Here is a 19617-nt window from a genome sequence, read left to right as displayed (position 1 = left end):
ACCCAGCATGTTCGCTGGTAATGATTTTCCAGTCTGATTTATTATATCACAACCTTTAGCTTTCTAGGATGTTATCACCTATGGAAAGTATCTGCTCTTCAGTTAAGAATAAGTTAAGCAGTAAGGTTAACTCAGCCTGTGTACAAATGAACACTTCAAAATTCATATTGCTTTGAAGTCCACACCCCCAAAATCTATCCATTCCCTTCAGTGTCCCAGATATTTTCTTCCCATCACCTCTAAATTACTAAATTGCTATTAATTGTGTAATAGCAATTACAAAATTACCACTGTATGTAGTAATTTAGTACTAAATTACTAAAGCCAATCCTGTCTTGGATCCTTTCCTGTTTTCTTTCCTCCACTGAAGCAAATTACATAATTACAAATTAAGTGGCGTAGACCAATAAATCCCTGAGAAAACAGGTATTTTGAGAACTCATAGGCCTCCAGGAGACTGGGAAAGTGATGGGGGCAACAAGCTGCTGGTTGTTCCCACATTCCCTTAGGTAAAGTTTTTCATTTTACATATTGTCTCCATACTGTCAGCCTGGTTTTCCTCAGGGGTACCAGCTTCAGTGGTGGAGCTTCCTTATACTGTCTATTTTTTCCCAGCTGCTGAGGAGGAACAGACTTCTCTTACTATGGTTATAACTATCTTCTCTTACTGTTATCTTTCTCTTCCTGTTTGAAATGTCTTCTGCTATGCCAGGGATAAATTTGATTCTATTATTTCACTTTCAGATTCAAAATACAAATAAGCTGCCCTACTTTTGCAAATGCCAGAATAAAGTACTTTAATGAGCCTAACATTCTTTTGCACAGCCCGGAAAAATAGCTGTGTGTATGCGTGTTGGGCTAGCTGACCACGTGGTTGTCACTGTGAGGCTTCAAGCAATCCCGTGTGTCAGCACATACCAACAAAACATAGTAACAGAAGTAATTCAGTAAAACTTCAATTGGGCACAATCATTCATTCATTCATGCCTTCTCCTACTCCTTCTTCTCCCTGCTGGAATTCAGTGTGGTAAACCTAGAACAAGACTTTGTCGCTAGAAGTTACATGCAGTCAGGCAAACACATTACAAGTGTTACGCTACAGTTTTGAGTCTCTCCAAATGCTTTGAAAGTTTTTCCTGAGTGAATCAACTAAGCATTTATATAACAATATAAACCCCAAGACAGCTAGAACTGTTTACCTTTTGCTTTCTCCTGTCCTGCTTTAATATGACTCTGCTCCTGAAAGATGTAAATAATTATTTTTTCAATCGTAAGAGTATAATCTTGAGTCATGGCTTGAATTTCTCACCAATGGTATTGAGCATTTAGGACACAAATATGTTATGTTATGGTATCATACAATCATAGAATCATAGAATGGTTTGGGTTGGAAGGGACCTTTAGAGGTCATCTAGCCCAAGCCCCCTGCACTGAGCAGGGACATCTTCAACTGGACCAGGTTGCTCAGATGCCCGTCCAGCCTGTCCTTGAATGGGTCCTTTCCAGGGGTGGGGTCTCCATGACCTTTCTGGGCAATCTGTTCCAGTGCTTCACCACCTTACGGTAAAAAATTTCTTCCTTATATCACTCTAATCTACCATCCCTTAGTTTAAAGCCATTATTCCTTGTCCTATCGTAACAGGCCCTGCTGAAAATATTTTCCCCTTCTTTCCTATAGGCCCCCTTCAGGCACTGAAAGGCTGCTACAAGGTCTCCCCGGAACCTTCTCCAGGCTGAACAGCCCCAACTCTCTCTGCCTTTCCTCATAGCAGAGGTGCTCCAGCCCTTGGAGCACCTTTGTAGCCTCCTCTGGACCCGCTCCAACAGGTCCACATCCTTCTTGTGCTGGGGGCTCCAGAGCTGGACGCAGGACTCCATGTGGGCTCTCACCAGAGCAGAGTAGAGGGGCAGAATCCCTTCCCTTGCCCTGCTGGCCGCGCGTCTCTTGATGCAGCCCAGGATACACTTGGCCTTCTGGACTGCAAGTGCACACTGATGGCTCATGTCCAACTTTTCATCCACCAGTACTCCCCAGTCCTTCTCAGCAGGGCTGCGCTCAATCCCTTCATCCCCCAGCCTGTATTGAAAGGGAGGGTTGCCCCGACCCAGGTGCAGGACCTTGCACTTGGCCTTGTTGAACCTCATGAGGTTCACACAGGCCCACTTCTCAAGCTTGTCCAGGTCCCTCTGGATGGCATCCCATCCTTCTGGTGTGTTAAATGCACCACCCAGCCTGGTGTCATCTGCAGACTTGCTGAGGGTGCACTTGATCCCACTGTCCATGTCATTGATGAAGATACTAAACAGTACTGGTCCCAGTACGGACCCCTGAGGGACACCACTTGTCACTGATCTCCATCTGGACATTGAGCCACTGACCACTACCCTCTGGATGTGACCATACAACTAATTCCTCATCCACCAAACAGTCCACCCATCAAATCCAGATCTATCAAATTTAGAGAGAAGGATGTTGTGAGGGGCTGTGTCGAAGGCTTAACAGAAGTCCACATAGATCACATCCTTAGCTTTTTCCTTGTCTACTCATCTAGTCACACCACCATAGAAAGCCACTAGGTTGGTCTGTTCCGTGATCTTCCTAGGCACAGAGGTGAGGCTGACAGGTCGGTAGTTCCCAGGGTCTTCCTTTCTACCCTTTTTGAAAATGGGCACAATGTTTCCCTTCCTCCAGTCACCACGGACTTTCACCTGATTGCCATGATGGAGAGTGGCTTGGCAATGACATCAGCCACTTCCCTCAGGACTCTGGAATGCATCTCATCAGGTCCCATAGACTTATGTATGTTCAGGTTCCTCAGGTGGTCATGAGCCTGATCTTCCCTTACAGTGGCTGGGGCTTTACCTTCTGGTCCCCATCTTGCAGTCCATCAGCTGGAGAGGGGCAAGGAGAGAGGTTGCCAGTGAAGACTGAGGCAAAAATGTTGTTGAGTACCTCAGCTTTCTCTTTGTCCATTGTTACCAGTTCGCCAGTCTTGCTCATTAGGGGGGTAACACTTTCTTTGACCTTCCTCTTCTGGCTGACATACCTGTAGAAGCCCTTCTTGTTATTGTTTGCATCCTTGGCAAATTCAGCTCTATCTGTGCCTTGGCCCTCCTGACTCCATCCCAACACAATTGGGCAGCATCCCTATACTCTTCCCAAGATATCTGTCCCTACTTCCACTCCCTGTGCAGTTCCCTCTTGCCCTTTCGTTTGACCAGCAGGTCTCGAGTCGGCCCTGCCAGTCTCTTCCCTTCTTTGCCTGACTTCTTACACCTGGGGACTGAGAGCTCCTGCGCTCTATGGAAAACATCCTTAAAGATCTGCCAGGTCTGTTCTGGTCCTCTGTCCCTGAGGACCATTTCCCAGGGGGTCCTACTGACTAACTCCTTGAAGAGCTGGAATTTGGCTTTCCTAAAATTTAGGGTCCTGACTATACTCCTCACCTTTCCCATATTCCTCAGGACTGTGAACTCCACCAACGCATGATTACTGCAGACCAGGCTGCTTCCAGTCTTGATGCCACCGATGAGCTCATTTGCATTGGTGAGCATCAGGTCCAGTATTGCATCCCTTTGGGTAGGGATGTCAATTACCTGGCTTAAAAAGTTACACTCGGCTCATTCTAGGAATGTCCTGGATTGCCTATGGCTCACCGTGCTACTTATTCAGCAGATGTCGGGGTGGTGGAAGTCCCCCAGCAGGATGAGAGACTGCAAGCATGAAGCACCCTGGAGCTGGAGGAAGCAGGATTCGTCAGTAAGCTCTCCTTGATCAGATGGCCTGTAGTAGACACCCACGACCAGGTTCTCTTTGTTGCCTCGGTCTCTGATTCTTATCCATAGGCTTTTGACCTGCTTGTGACTATTCTTCAGGGACAGCTCTTCACACCGTATTGATTTCTTGATGTACAGGGCAACACCTTCACTGCTCTTTCCCTGCCTGTCCCTTCTGAACAGCCTGTAGCCATTGATAGCCAAGCTTGATTTCTTGATGTACAGGGCAACACCTTCACTGCTCTTTCCCTGCCTGTCCCTTCTGAACAGCCTGTAGCCATTGATAGCCAAGCTTCAGTCATGGGATTCATCCCACCAAGTTTCAGTAAGGGCAATCAGATCATAGCTTTCTAGCAGCATGGTAGCTTCCAGCTTTTCCTGTTTGTTGCCCATGCTGTCTGTGTTTGTGTAGAGGAACTTCATCTGGGCTGTTGGCCATGCCACCTTCACATAGGAACACCCCTTGTTTCCCTTGGGGTGTTTCACAGAAGCTTCCTTGTTGGCTCCTACTACCTCAGGAGCTTCCCAGCTCATCTCTACAAGACTGATTGTGCTGCAGGGTCTCCAGCACACCTCTGGGCAACAAGCTGAGGGCCCATACTAGCACCCTGTCCCTCCAGCTATGGTGTATCACCCCATAGTTTGTCACTGGCAAGCCTGATGTGTTCCTCCTCCCACTTCACGTCTAGTTTAAATCCCTGCCAATGAGCCCTGCAAGCTCCTGAGCAAAGACCCTCTTTCCCCTTTGAGAAAGGTGAATCCCATCTGATGCTAGCATATTATGTTACATTCTGTTCTGTGATGTTATAATGGATCAAACCTTCAGGTAGTAAAGTCAACATATCTCTGTTGAAGTCACTTTGACTGATCCTGGTTTACTCAGGTAAGGGTAGGATCACATTCTATCTTGGGGCTACCAAATACATCGAACATTCAGAAGGAAAAGCTTTTAGGCATTTGACCAGTAACACAACACATCATCAATTCTTAATTTCTGAAAAGATTGTAAGAAATCTCTGTCAATATATTAATTTCTCCTGATATTCTTTGTCATGCTGCAACATAGTTACAAAAACATATTAGCAAAGAAAACAACAGAGTGCAGTATAAGTTTCTACCTTTTGGGACTTTACAGAACATTGTGAACATTTTGTAAAAAAGCTAAGAAAAATAGATTGTCACTACAAGTTTTATCGAGCTGCTGTTTCTTGTGCAATATAGGAGACAGTTATACCTTAAACTATGTATCTCATGTTAAACATAGTCTTAAATGAATTGCCTACAGGACATGGTGTATAAACGCCGAGCTCTGGGTCACTGCTGTGAGCAGGGTGAGTATGGCTGCAATCCTTGGGTCAGTAAGATAAGGACTTTTTTTTTGAGAGTTAGAAATACACAGTATCCCCTTGGGATTAGCCTTTTTTTTTTTTTTTTTTACTGTGCTTCAAGTTGGATGACTTTCTAAACATATGCACATAACATTTACCCTTGCGGTGGGTAGAAGCCCCAGTAATGGACAGTTTTTCTGATACCTAAATGCAAATCCCAGACACACCTGAGGAATCCGACAGATAATGAACAGCAGCAGAAAGCATCAGGATGATTTGCCTTTACTAAGTGAGTGCAATACTCCTACACGCTGCTTTCTCTTACAGACAGAATAGTACGATAGGCATTTAGGACAAAGTTAGTGTTGGCTTTGGGTTTTTTTCAAACTGAAGCTCTCCCTTCCCCCTGCCTCACATAGGCAACTTTCAGAAACCTCATTTTGCTGGGAAGACTTCCAGATGGGTAAGGCATTGTTTTAGTTTGGTTCTGCATAGTCAGGATGATCATAAAGCTGTATTTAGCAAAGCTACTTTCAAATGGCTGACAAAATCTGTGGGGTTTAAATTTTTAGTGGATAGGCAGATGGCGCAGCACCTAAAGAAATTGAATATTATCCTTTTTTTTTAGTGTTACAACTCAACTGGTGATTATTTTACTATTTCAGTGAATCTCAGTAACTGTACATTTTTTTCCCCAAATAGTAATGACTGCCATTTGTGAGGGCCTGAGGAAAGGCCGAGGTGTGAAACCCTCACTCAGCCCCAGTCCATGGGGAGATATTCAGCCCAAACATGAGCCATGCTTCCCCGGTGTGGGAGGACATCTGCGTCTCCTCACACAGCCTGGTTCAGGAGAGGACACTGGGGCTGTCACACCCACCATGGCCTGCTGGTCTGTGAGGGAACACCAGGGCCATTGCACACACCATGGCACTACTGGTCTGTGAAGACACTGGGTCTGTCACACCCTCCATGGCCGTACCCTGTCTGTGAGGGGACCCCGGGCCTGTCACACCCACCATGGCTGTGCCTGATCCGTGAGGGGTCTGGCTCAGCATGGAGCCATTTCTCCCAGCCTTTGCAGAGTTTCACTCACCGGCTGCCACCAACCCAGTTCATTTTCTGCGGCTGAGGAAGGAAGGAGGGCCGCCATGCGTGGTGCTGAGGATGGAGGGGGGGGGGGCAATGGCCACCACAGGGAGGGTTTGTCACCTCCCGGCAGGGCCCCAGGGCCCTCCTGCGGGGCCTCTCCTCCCTGGGAGCGCCCAGGCAGCCGCTGTCTGTGCCCCCAGGCTGCCTGGCACTGACAGAGAAGAGGCTGGTACAGGGACAGACAGCAAGAGCAGAGGGATGCAGAGAGCCAAGCAAGGCAGGCTGACGGGGAGGAGGTGACGCTCTGGTGGCTGTGACCCTTCCTCCACCCCGGCGTTTCCACACAGGCTGCTGCCAGAAGCCATGGCCCTTTTGCCAGGGAATCACAAGGCCCTTGCTGTCCCAGGTGAATCAAATTCACAATTATTGGAGTGGGTTTCACAGCTGTTGATGTTTTGTCTTTCAGGCCTAGCTTCTCACTGCCACAATCACTGTAATTTTTAGGGCAAGAGAGAAGCACCTTCCTCCCCGTCCTGCTCTTCCTCATTTATTTTAGGGGCAATGGGGGAATCAACGAGTATTTTCTACTTTTCTATTTTTTTCTATTTTCTACTAGTAGGCACCATTGCCCTTGGAGCTGCCTGATGAACTTTTGCCTGTAAATAGCGACAGACCCTCGAGGAGGGACGCAGAGCTGCGGGTGCTCCCGGGGCATCCCCACAGCAGTGCAGCTCCCCTCGCTCCCTTCCCTGGGACTCACTGCCACCGTCGCAGCAAGTGAAGGCACCCCTTCACAAGCCAGTCATTAAAACTCGATACGAATCTTCTCCTGTGGTGTTTCTTTACTGAGTTATCTTTAGCCTAACATTTTTCTGGATACTAATGTTTGATTGCCGTCAGCACAACAATGTGGAGAGTGCTCAGAGCAGATATTACGCACCTAACATTAAAAACGACCCAAGTTCTTTTGTTTCTAATACTTCTAATTTTGCTAGGGTGTTTATAGAATCCACAGGTAAAAGATTATAAAAAGACCTGCTTCCCTAAAATATCACCAATTAAACTGAATAAACTTATTAAGACAGAATGTTTTATCGTAGATATATCCCCAGTATTTCTGATTAGTACGCATAATTGTTTCTTGTAACAATACTAGATTAAAATCTTCCTAGTAAAATATATCTACATTTTGTGTGCGTATGCCTCTACAGCTATATGACAGATGACAGACTGAAAGACTAACTCATGTTTAACTTCTTAATACTATGTCTAAGAGGTAGTTTCAGGCATGACATAATCAAATCCCTTTTACTTTTGTTTTTCTAACATATGATATTTTCTGTACCACCCTTACTCCTACTCTTTCATGGCATTATCTGGATTTCAAGGAAAAGACTGTACTTTTCTTTGTGTTTGATTTATTGAATCTGGTAGTTAGCAGTAGTTCGTAGAATCCAGGAAAAGTGATGTGGCATCTTCAATTAACTATTTTTCAGCATAAGAAATCTTCCTCTCCTCAAATTATTTTGGCACCCACCTTTGAGTAAGTCACAGAACTGCTATACAACCAAGTAAGAGCGAGGGAGGTCTTCTGAGAGGTGACTCAGAGCACCTAGTTCAGCCTCCTACTCTATGTCCCAACGCTCAGAGAGGAAGCAGCTAGGTCAGATAACTGAGACTGCATGAAGTGAAAGTGTGTGCCGCTGTCTGCAGTGTTATGGTACCCTGAAGATTTGAATACCCTTCTTTCCCTAAGCAGGACTCTTCTTTCCCTTGAGTGAACTGACACTGCTTATGTAAAATCTTATACTCACTGGAGAGAGTGAGAGAGAGAGGGAGAGAAAATGTGTTTCCAAATAATTTCTTAGAACTAACTGCAAATGGTTCCCATGTTTCTTAATGAATCTTCCACTTCCCAGCAAGCGTCCTCATCTAACGCTCATCACAACAAAGGAAGGGGTTACTAAGCAGATGAATGTGTAGTAACAAAAAACCCTGGGGATTCTCACAGTTGGGTTTAAATACTTTACAACATTACCATTTTTTTGTGTGTGTTAATTTAACATATTTTAACTTTTATTTTTGCCCAAAATATTTGATCTTGACATCTAGCATTAGGAAACTAAATCCATCTGCAGACAACCATGTAAAAGATGCAAAGTAACAGAAATGCTTTTGAATCCTCCATCCAGGGTGGGAATTCCTGGTACTTCTAAATACCAGGATGCACTTATTTAGGTGCCTAAATATTGACCTAATTATCTAATGCTAGGAATGCATGACTGAAAACCGAGTCTGTTGCAAGTGAAAGCTTTTGTTTGGCAAACCCAGTGCTTAAACTTTGTTTACAGAGTTGCGTGGTCTTCTCCCAGTCAATGCTCCTTTGCCTGTTCCTCTCCTTCAGAGACCAGCTTATGGAGAAATAAAGTAATACTATCCTTGAGGTGTTTTACACTAACCTGGTTAGTGGTTTTTCCCTAAAAGATTTCTTTTTAAAATATTTTTGTGATATTGCAAAGCCATGATAGAGTCTGAGGAGGTTTAAAGCAGAAGACAAAACTTGTTTTAAAAACAAAGTTTCCCCTTCAAAAAGTAGTTCCTCTTGAAAGACCAAACTCTCTTTCAATTAATTTCATCAAAAGCCCTCCCCCCATTCACTTTTAAGGGGAAAAGGCCTTTTTTTAAATTTACTTTAAAGGCATTAGTTCAAAGAATTCCAGAAATTGCAGAAAGCCCAAGGATTTTTATATTTCACCACAAAGCACTAATCTTCAGTGAAACGTCTAAAGAAAACTACAGTGGGCTTCCTCGTGTTCATGTACAAGGTCTCAGCATTAGATTCAAAAAATAACAGTAAATTGCTACGAGATGTGTAGCATTCATTTGGTATTTGGGGGATATAAAAGGTGTGCAACAGATACTGAAAGAATATGTGGTGAAAATGAAAATCAACCCCAGTTTAAGCACAATGACTACCCATGCATACAGCAGAAGATCAGTTTTGTCCCTGCCATATCGGAAATAGTGGGATGAGAGATCACAACTCTTCTGGTTGTTTCTCCTGATACGTACTCCTTGCTCAGCTGGATTCTTTACATTAGGTCTGAAGGAGTTAGGAGGGACCGTAAATGCAAAGGGATAACGCCATTAGTCCAAAGACGAGATAGTAGAGAGGCTAAATAATTTCTAAACATAGCAAACCAGCCACCTCAGAGAGAAGCAGGTAGTCCAGGTGGGTTGAAATTCAAAGCCTAGTTGGGAAGAACATGGGATTGGGTCTATGGGTCAGACCACCAGCCAGGACAGTACCACTGACAACAGTATATTGACATGTTACTACATGAAGCAGACTATATTCTTAGATGGTATTATCTAGATGGAATTATTTTTCACAGAATGAGCCCTCAAGATCAAGTGCAGTCGTCAGCTTGATGGGGAACAACGTACAAGATCTGGTTCAGAATCTCATGCTGGAATCCCCACTTTATAAAAACAGTATTTCTACGAAGAGCAACAAAGACCAAAGAACCCCCTATAGTCGTGCTGAACTCCAGTAAGGGAACAATGTGTAGTCTGTTACAAACTAATTAGGAGAGGGAGCTAAAAGAATTAAATCCTTACATATGTCTAGGAGACAGCTGAAGGATACCAGACTTGAAGCAAAGAGGCAGTCTGAACCGTATCAAAACCCTATAGGGTATTCAAAAGAAGATAACAGAAAGGAACATGAACTTTGATAAACATAAAAATACAATTAGATAGGCCACAAAGAATTTGAGAAACATCTAGACAAAGGAATCAAACCTCTAAATTATTCTTCTTGCACTGGAGCAAAAGCCTGCTAGAAAGTCTCAAGGGCCAGTTGATGACCAAGGTACAACATGAGTGCTCAGAGGAGACATGGATGTTACAGAAAAGGTAAGTCAGGTTTTTTGCATCAGCATTCATTGATGAGGAAACCGGGGAGAATTTTATGCAGGAATCCTTTCTGGGGAGCTCAGCAGAGGATCTGTCCAAACTGGAAATAACAATAGAAGGGGTCAAGATGATCTTACCAAGACAGAATGAACATGAGCATAGCACTAAGACTAAATGGCACTCACTGATGAGTTCTCTAATGCGGCAGTGTGTAATGAGGCACTTCAAACTTCCTTGGTTTTGGAGACAAGAGGGCAGCAAATGTGACACAATATAAAACAAAACGATTCTGTGGCAATCGAGAAAGCCTGCTTCTGTAGCATAAAAAACAGCAGGAACTATGATACAGGAAAGCATGTGAAGAGCCAGCACAGCTTCCGCAGATAGAAGTGCTGCCTCATAAGCACATAGAAAAGAGTGACTGCTGCATTCTTGACGGATTTCACTAAGGCTGTTGACAACATCTTTTACTGAAGGTTTTAAGGAAACTAAGAAGCCATGAAATAAAAGAGAAGGTCCCGCCATTGGCTAAAATATGGGAGAGGGCAAAGTGAGTATTTAGCTCTAGCATTCACACACTCAAGGGCTGAGGATGAGGGGAATACTGGATAAAGGCTGACAAACTCATGAGTGGTATGGAAAAGTTGGAGAGAAGGAGCTGTGTTGTTGAACGTCTCTTCCAGGACAGGCTTAGGTGGCCATAAAGTGGACCTTCTGGCACCCAGGGTCAAAGCAAGATGAAAGGAGTGGTTCTACATGTACGGGATGGTACTTCTGAGGAACTGCTTGCCAAAGGATGACATTATTTATCTAAGAGTTTATGCAAGTTCAACAGAGACTGGACAAGCACTTGTAAGAGTGGAATAGTTCACAGAAAAAACTCTTAGTCTCATGAAATTCTCACAACTGAAAATAGCCAGAGGTTGGGAGAGCATGAAGCTACAGCAGGGGAGGTAGCATCATATGTAATTGCAGCTCTTTTCCTTCCTTGGGTATCTGCTTAGAGCTATTGTTAGAGACTGAACACTGTGCTAGGTGGAGCACTGGCCTGAAGCAGTTTGCTTATTATTAACATTTAGAAGTCTCCAAGTAAGAGTTAATGAATAAACTGCGGTAGATGATCTTTTTGTTGTCATACCTACCAGCTGCAACCCCTCAAATAAATTCTTGAGGCACAACAAAAGGATAGCAGCAGGTTTAGTGTTTGGGGTGCATGAGCAGGATAGATTATTTTTGTGGATTTATTCCTGCCTGCACTTCGGCAGAGAAGAGCACTGCAAGCAGGCAGTGCTGATACAATCATTGCTAATTGATACCAGCTACACCATCTTACCACTTATACCTGTCCTATTGCACTTGGCGTGTAGCTTGTTTAAGAGTTTACAATGCACTCAAGCAAAGGATTACTAAGGTAATGTTAGTATTTTCTTCAGATGATCTGAGAATATAAACCTTTACGGATTTAAAGCAAAAACTGAAAAGCATAAGTAAAATATTTGAGACTTCTGGAGGTATAAAATAGACACGTGCTTCCCATAATGGTATTTTTCTGGAATTGCTGGGTTCAGCTGAGTTATCTGTATGGAATGAGAAATGAATTTAACAAGAGAAGTATGTTTACAGAAATCCGTATTTGAAAGTTTTTAAGTATTAAAGCCTAAGCATTAAAAGTCTTTGTCTGAGATGATTAGTCAGCAGTTCACTGTGGTTGGAGCAGCTGACGCTGACCTTCTCTATCCTTGGCCTTCTCCCTTTCCCTCTCTCTCTGTAAAGGGAAAACAACTTGTTTAAACTTCTTTCTAGACCTGTATTCTGTCTAGAATCATGTTCTCAGAAGCCAGCATTCTTTGTGATCGGTCTGCTGTTGATTGTGCTGTCCACCAAACTACTCAGATCCCTTACGGATAAATTCTCATAACCGACACGACCTGCAGGATTTAAACATACTGAAGACGTAATCAGAGGAAGAGGACTACTGGTGCAGGAATGCCCCTCATTTACACCAGCTCTGTGGTGCTTGCACTCAGGAGCCAAACAACAGAGCAGGACCTTCCCATTTCCCCTCTCCTCTCCACCCTCTTGCCATAACACATCTCTGCCTTGCCTGCAGGCTGTGCAGCCTCGTGAGGGCCAAAACAGCTGGAACCAACTCCTTGGCAGGATCAGGCCAGTCTCGCCACAGTGACACTTCAACAAGCTTCCACATCTGTCACCTCAGAACTAAAGCTTCTTCCTTGCCTTAGATCTCCAGATTTGAAGTGAGTCACAGCACCTGGCTGTTCTACTGAGGTATATGATTATAACCAATAGCTTCTCCAAGCCAGGAAGAATAAGAAGACAATTTCTGCTGCTACGAATTTGAAATCAAAGGTCAGATACCTTATCGCCCTTTTCTGATGAAAAGGTCTAATTTGTCATTAGTTTGCCTTGATGTTGCAAACTAATTCTGTGGGTGTATTTCTGTACTTATGTAAGTGATTACATTAAAATCAACAGAAATTTTGGAAGCACTTCAGAGTAAGGTATTTACTTGAATAAGGGCTTGTATGATCGTCCTCTGTTGACTTTGGCTCAAATCAAGGCCTACTATTCCCACACCAGTATGTAAACATACACCTCAAAATTAAAGAAAACAACAGAAATTCCTAGCTCACCATATTACAGCACATTGTATTTTAGAAATCATTTACAGTTCAATATTAGTATGTAATTGAAAACAATGGGCACTCTGTGGATTCATATTTTATGTATTTCACATAAACTTCATCTGCATATAAAGTTATGTACTTTATGCATGATATACACGTACTTAAATGTTAAATACCCCAAATAGCAATTATACAAGAGGCATAATTTGTATCTATTTTACAGTACCTTTATTTTTTATTTTTTATGTCATAATGGCACAGTGGATAACTGTAAGCAGTGAGGAAATTCTAGTTTTCTGCAAAGATTGATGTTACAGCCTTTTGACTCTGTGTTAGAAGCATACAAGGCATCAGGTAAGCAGCCTTTTGCTTCAAAAACGCCACATTTTTTAAACGCATTAAATCAAAAGGCTTTAAAAAAATGATCATTGAGTAAGGCTGACTGATACCTCTCACATAACCTGCATGTTCCAATTCCACTACCTCCATCGCAGTCACAAAGTTGTGCAAGGACGAAGCGCTGGAGTGGGACCCAGTGGGCATAAAACCGAGGAGAAAAAAAGAGGCATCAGTGTTGCCATGATTACGCTCGAGTCCCTACATGTTCAAATGTTCATGGAGTTCAGGCAGCCTGACATTCATTGTTTCCATTTCTGCTCTGTGGTTGTATTCAAGCACAAATCATTTCCATAGACAGTGATTCTGTTACTTCAGTCATCAGAGAAGCACTGTTTGGAGAACAAACAACTTTATTTTTGTAGCTGGGAGCAGAATTATGGCATTCTGTTCTGCTGGAATATTGACTTAAAATAGTGAAAAATTACTACAGAATATTAAATAATTATCAAAATAGGATAAGCTCCTTTTACTCTTCCTCATCAGTTATTGGTCCCTACATTCAGAAAATGCACATTATCAAGTTATTTTAATGTGTTTGAGGAAAACTAACCATATCACTTAAAAACAATCACTTGGTAGTAAAAAACCAAAAGTACCTGGTTCTCCTTAAGAGAGCATAAACCCCAAAATATTCTGGTTCTAATATCAACATCCTCCCTAACCCCACAGCCTAGAGTTACTTAAACTTATTTGATTGCACCTATCTTCAAAAGTTTATTAAAATAAAGTCAGTAGGTATTGTGGAGACAATAGAGCACTGAACACTGCACCAATATTACTGCAGCTTTGGTAATCATTTTTCCAGTAACACTGAGAAATTTTATTATGACTAAATGTAGCAAAATTGCTGCCTCCACTAGTAAAAAAAAATAAAAAATCAAAAATCTACCACCTAAGGCCATGTTCCACAAAGAGGAGTTTGTATGCCAATTACCGAGCGGGACTGTGGCAGAGCAAAACTCCTAAGGCAGCAAGAAGAGAAGAAAGGGTGTACTTAAAACAACAATTTAGGCTTTTCTCCATGTTTTCAAAGGAAGAAAGTACATTGCTTTTATTGACTGAAACACAGCATGCTCAGATTTGCATTACTTCAATGCTCCCACAGATCTGACTGCGGGGCGTATGTCTGCGCTTACCGCCAAGTCACCAAAAGCTTCAGTCTTCCAGCGTCTTGTGAAGCCAAAGGTCAGCAGACAGGCAGAACTGAAAGAGATCTGTGAACTTTCCCCGTGGTAAAAAAATGCTAGAGTAATGGAACATTGCAAATAACTGTGGTTTGGCAAAATCTAGCAGTATGCTGTGATACGCACAAGCCAGAATGGGAAGTATCCAAATGGAGATCACAATTAAAAAAAACAACAAACCCTAAGCAAAGCCATTTCTTGGCCAGTGTATCTTGTCAGTGTCTTTCTGGGCTGAAAAACCTTTCTGTTTTACCGACAAAATTTGCAGTGAAACCAGGCCTGCCTCATAACTAAAAATCAGCTGTACTGCTCTAGGTCAGGTTTTGCCAACATGCTCCTAGCTTTATTTCAAGTTGTATATTAAAAAAAACCCCAAAGCCAGAAGGACCTCTATCCAGATCTCTATCCTGTCCCCACTGGCAGAAAGTCCAATAAGCTCCAGGACTGCCCCACATCTTCTCTACGTCACTTCCTACCAGCTCATCATGGACACAATTTGTGCAGCCTCCCAGTAAGCAGTGAGAAACAGATCTTACTTGGTCTTGTCTTGCCGGTCTTGGCTTACTGGGCTTTTTGGAAGGCACCTGGATGTCTTGGTAAGCGGTGCCTGATTTTTAAAAGGAAAGTGCTCTCTCTCTCAAATCTAAGAGACTATTTCTTCATCCTGAAGCTTGTGTTGCTGTCTAAGCACCACCACCACACTCTGCTCAAAGAGGGCCGGTTTGTACCAGCAATGTGACTTGATTTAACGCTGTGTACGCCGCATTCCAGCGAGGCTGGCGGCCTGGCCTCGCACTCCCAGGGGAAGGCTGGACTCTTCGGCACAGTGAACGCCTAACAGCACATCTCCCACCTCTGCTCGGACACACACATCCTAACCTAACGCTTTACCACACACCAGCTGATAAAGTCACCTTATTTCATATCCGAAGCATGAAATGACCCAAAGTAATTGTTCAATCAGTCTGATCCTCCCTCCGTAATTTCAAATACCTTTTCGAAACACGCAAAGAAGTAGGAATTAGGGAAAGCAAGACACAAAGCGGCAAGACAGCTGCCTCCACCGTGAATTCCTTTGCGGGGCTTCGGCCCGGTTCTGCTGCAGGGACCGTGTGAACCGGCCGCGGTTGTGTTTGCCCAATAACGCTGCGACAGCGCAGCGCCGGCTTCCTTCCGACCAGCGGGCAGCGGGCAGGAGACAGATCCCGCACACTCCGAAGGCGCTGCCCCGCACCCGCCGCGCTGCCCGCTTCCCGCCCGAAGCCTCCCGTCCGTCCGAGCCGCCGCGGCCCCTCGCCCCCCCTCGGCCACGGCACCGCCCGCCCGCCCGCCGCGGGGGAGGGCTGGGGCGGGCGCTGGGGCTGCCGCAGGGCCCGAGCTGGCGGGGCCGGAGGCGGTGCCTGCTCCGCAGGGCAGGCGGAAGGAAAGGGCCGGCCGCAGCCTGAGGCGAGCCGGGGCGCTACCGGGCCGGGCTGCGGGGGATCCACGGCGCAGCTGGGGCCGAGCTCCGGGGGACCCGCTGTCAGGCCGGGGCCGAGCGCCGGGGGACCCGCGCTACTATTGCTGCTGCTGCTGCTGCTGCTGCTGCTGCTGGGGCCGGGGCCGGGGCCGGGGCCGAGCGCCGGGGCAGCCGGGCCGCTGCCGGTGCCGCCCCGCGCCGCGCAGCCAATGGTGGTCGGCGGGGCGGGCTGCGCGGCGCCGGGCTGCGTTGTGCAACGCGCCGGGCTTTGAAGGCAGCCCTCGCCCCGCGGCGGCCGCGCTCCCTCGGCGTCCGTCACGGCAGCGCGGCCGGCGTGGAGCCGCGGCCCCCGGCGGCCCGATGAGGACCCGGCAGGGCTGGCGGGCGTGAGCCGCCGCGCCCCGGCCCCGGCTCGGCTCGGCTCGGCTCGGCTCGGCTCGGCTCGGCTCGGCTCGGCTCGGTCGGGCAGGATGACCCCCATGCTGCGTGCGGCGGCCCGGCGGGTGCCGTGGGGCAGGGCGGGCGTCGCGAAGAGGGCTGCGTGCCTGCTGGCCGCGGCGTACGGGCTCCGCATCCTCTACCCCGCCATCCGCGGGCGCCTGAGGCGGGCGGGCGGCGGCCCGCAGGACGCCGGCCGGGCTGAGGGGGGCCGGGGCAGAGCCTCCCCGGCCGTGAACGCGGAATTTTTCAAGCAGCTGGTGGAACTCCGCAAGCTGTTCTTCCCCAAGCTGGTGAGCGCCGAGCTAGGCTTGCTCTGCCTGCACTCGGTCGCTCTGGTTTCCAGGACCTTCCTCTCCATCTACGTGGCCGCCCTCGACGGGAAGATTGTGAAAAGCATCGTGGAGAAAAAGCCCCGGAGCTTTGTCTTCAAATTAATCAAGTGGCTGATGATTGCGATCCCGGCCACCTTCGTGAACAGCACCATCCGGTACCTGGAGTGCAAGCTGGCCCTCGCCTTCCGCACGCGCCTGGTGGATCACGCCTATGAGACCTACTTTGCCAACCAGACTTACTACAGGGTGATCAGCATGGACGGGCGGCTGGCCAACCCTGACCAGTCCCTCACTGAGGACATCATGATGTTCTCCCAGTCCGTGGCACACCTCTACTCCAACCTCACCAAGCCCATCCTGGACGTCGTGCTCACCTCCTACACCCTCATCCGCACGGCGCGGTCCCGGGGGGCTAATCCCATCGGGCCCACACTCCTGGCCGGGCTCGTCGTCTACGCCACAGCCCGTGTGCTCAAAGCCTGCTCACCCAAGTTTGGCAAGCTGGTGGCTGAGGAGGCGCACAAGAAGGGCTATCTGCGCTTCATGCACTCGCGCATCATTGCCAATGTGGAAGAGATCGCCTTTTATCGAGGGCACAAGGTATGCAGGGGAGAACTTGGAAGGTGCTGGGGTGGCTCCTGGGGTGCTGACCCGCGCTTCCCCTGCTGCTGTCCCTGAGCACCCGGGGTCCGCCTGATGCTTGGACCTGCTTACAGCGAGCACTTCCCGTTTCCTAGGAAAATGCTGTCTCGCAGGCGGTAGCTGGGGGGAGCAGACCATAGTTCCCGTGTGCTCTAACAGTTTTCCTGTTTTGCAGCTGGATCCTTTGCTTTTCGAGAAGGCTAATCTCCATTTTTCCCCCACCCAGTCCATTCCACTTTCCAGCATTGTTGTTTTTTTTTTTTTTTCACCCGTGTTTATGAACTACCAGATTTAGTACTGCAGAAATAGCAACCAGGGCACACCGGAAAGTCTAGGGGAAAACTCTGTGATAGCAGAGAGAGCACTACAACCTCTGACACTCTTTTACATAGCTAAGCAAAGATGTAGTCATCAGAGTCTTAAAATAGCTTAAGTACAGTACTTCAGCAGTCACAGTTACATAAACTAAGGGCTTCTTTTAAAGCCACCTTATTAAAGAGCTCTTCATGTTTTTATTGGAAGTGAATTTTGGCTGTAACAACTTTCAAACACGACTTGGAAACAAAGTCGTTTCATGTAAGGTGAAAATGAAAGCTGGAAACCAGCCTGGTTATATAATGTAGATGGTTTATTTTTGTAGAGGCAATTATTTTCAAAAGCTGCCTATAGTAATGTTTTAAGTGCAGATAAACTAAACATTTTTAAAATTCTCATATATACTGGCTTGAACTGAATGTATTATATCGTATCGACTTGCAACTGTCTTTGACTTGTTAAACCTCTTGGGATAGTTCTCTCTTGCTGCAGAGTGCTTGTGATAACAAGCAGCATTGCATTTCAGGGACCAGCTGTGCAACTTGAAGTCGTTGGAGATAATTGATCCCCAAACGCTTTCCAATATGAGGAGTTTCTGTTGCTGTGAAACTCTATGGCTGCAGCTTCATTAGGAGGATCTGGAATCAATCTTACTTTGTTAGAATCAACTGTTGTGACTGCCTTGTATGTTGTTCTTGTATATATCAGCAATCGTAAAAAAGCTGAAAACCTGCCAATGTGCTACCGAGGGAGGATGGAGTAAATAAGAAGCAGGTCCACTGACTTCCATAAAGCTCTGCACTTTTGCTGTGAGACTGCAGCACTGTGAAAATAAGGTACCACGCAGCAGATGCGTTTCAGAAGTCACAGCTCTGGGTACCCAATTATTTCATGCACGTATGTCAGCCTCTCTTGTATGATACTTGAATCTTTGTTGCATTGTATAAATGTTTTATTTTTTAACTGTAGGTAGAAATGAAACAACTGCAAAAAAGCTACAAGGCTTTGGCAGATCAAATGAATCTCATTTTGTCCAAACGTTTATGGTACATCATGATAGAGCAGTTCCTGATGAAGTATGTCTGGAGTAGCTGTGGTATGATTATGGTTGCTGTGCCTATCATCACCGCAACGGGATTTGCAGATGGCGGTAATACCATTTTTTACTTAATTTATAAATGTTTCTTTAAAGTTACATCCTCAAAAGACTGTAATTCCCCTGAATGCCATTCATATTTATTTTTTCAAGCGTAGCAAGTCAGTTGAGGGAGGAGCAACACAAAAGATCCAACTTTGAACAGAAGCCTGATAAACAGCATGAATTCAGGACTTAGAGGATCCTCGTTTCACATGAGGTTATAATGATAATTGCAGTCCTTCTTCACTAGCCACTGTTGGGATGGCAGGCTGATTTTTGCAACATCTCCCAACACTTTACAAAATTATACTGTTAACTTTCCTAGAACGCTTATCTCCTCCTTCCATAAACCATAGTGTAATTATAGGTAATTATTCTCTTACATGGTGACCTTTTAGGAACTGCTAATTTTCCCTGACTCCCTGGGAGAAGAGAAGGTGAAATTCAGGTTCCAGTCTTGGATGGTATAATTTTTGACATCCTATCACAACTTCCCAGGAAGTGAAATGAGACTGAAGTAGTGTTGTTATTGCAGATGCAACTAAAAAAAAAAAAAAGGCAAGAAGAAAAGTAATGAAGGAGGGGTAGTGGGGAGTTTGCCTCGATGGGCTTCCTGAAGCACAGTTAGGACTGTAGAATAAATTACAAACTCCACAGGATTCTTTAAGCACGGATCCTACAATGTCTGCGGAAGGATCAATTCTAAATTGGGTGTATTTAATCAGGAATGAGTGAATTCTTTTCTGTGCAGGTCTTGGTAATTATATTCCAGATCAGGGCTGTCCGACTGGGCAAGCTTGGTTTGGCCTGCAGGATGGCTTGGTGCAGTCCCCACATGGTTTGGCTTACTTGCAGTTGTGTTGGTACGCGGCTGGGTGCTCAGCTGTCCGAGCCACTGCTTCGTCGCGTGGCTCAGGGCAGCACTATGTCATGACCCTGGCTCG

At 45.8% G+C, this 19617-nt stretch overlaps 1 protein-coding gene across 2 annotated transcripts in view; it reads left to right on the top strand.

The window, feature by feature from the left end:
* Positions 1–16166: 16166 nt before the first annotated feature.
* The window catches only part of ABCD2 (ATP binding cassette subfamily D member 2), a 47918-nt gene continuing 44467 nt past the window's right edge, over positions 16167–19617 (top strand). The window contains exons 1-2 of one of the 2 annotated variants that reach the window (XM_075428208.1): positions 16167–17178; positions 18505–18682. In XM_075428208.1, the coding sequence (XP_075284323.1) occupies positions 16276–17178; positions 18505–18682 (1081 nt within the window). In that variant the 5' untranslated portion in view covers positions 16167–16275. Of the gene's footprint in view, positions 17179–18504; positions 18686–19617 lie in introns of both variants that reach the window. The other variant, XM_009933769.2, reaches the window with a different exon arrangement.

Source organism: Opisthocomus hoazin, chromosome 8 (genome assembly GCF_030867145.1).
Source record: "Opisthocomus hoazin isolate bOpiHoa1 chromosome 8, bOpiHoa1.hap1, whole genome shotgun sequence".
Classification (NCBI taxonomy): Eukaryota; Metazoa; Chordata; class Aves; order Opisthocomiformes; family Opisthocomidae; genus Opisthocomus; species Opisthocomus hoazin.
This window is presented reverse-complemented; position numbering and strand designations above follow the sequence as displayed.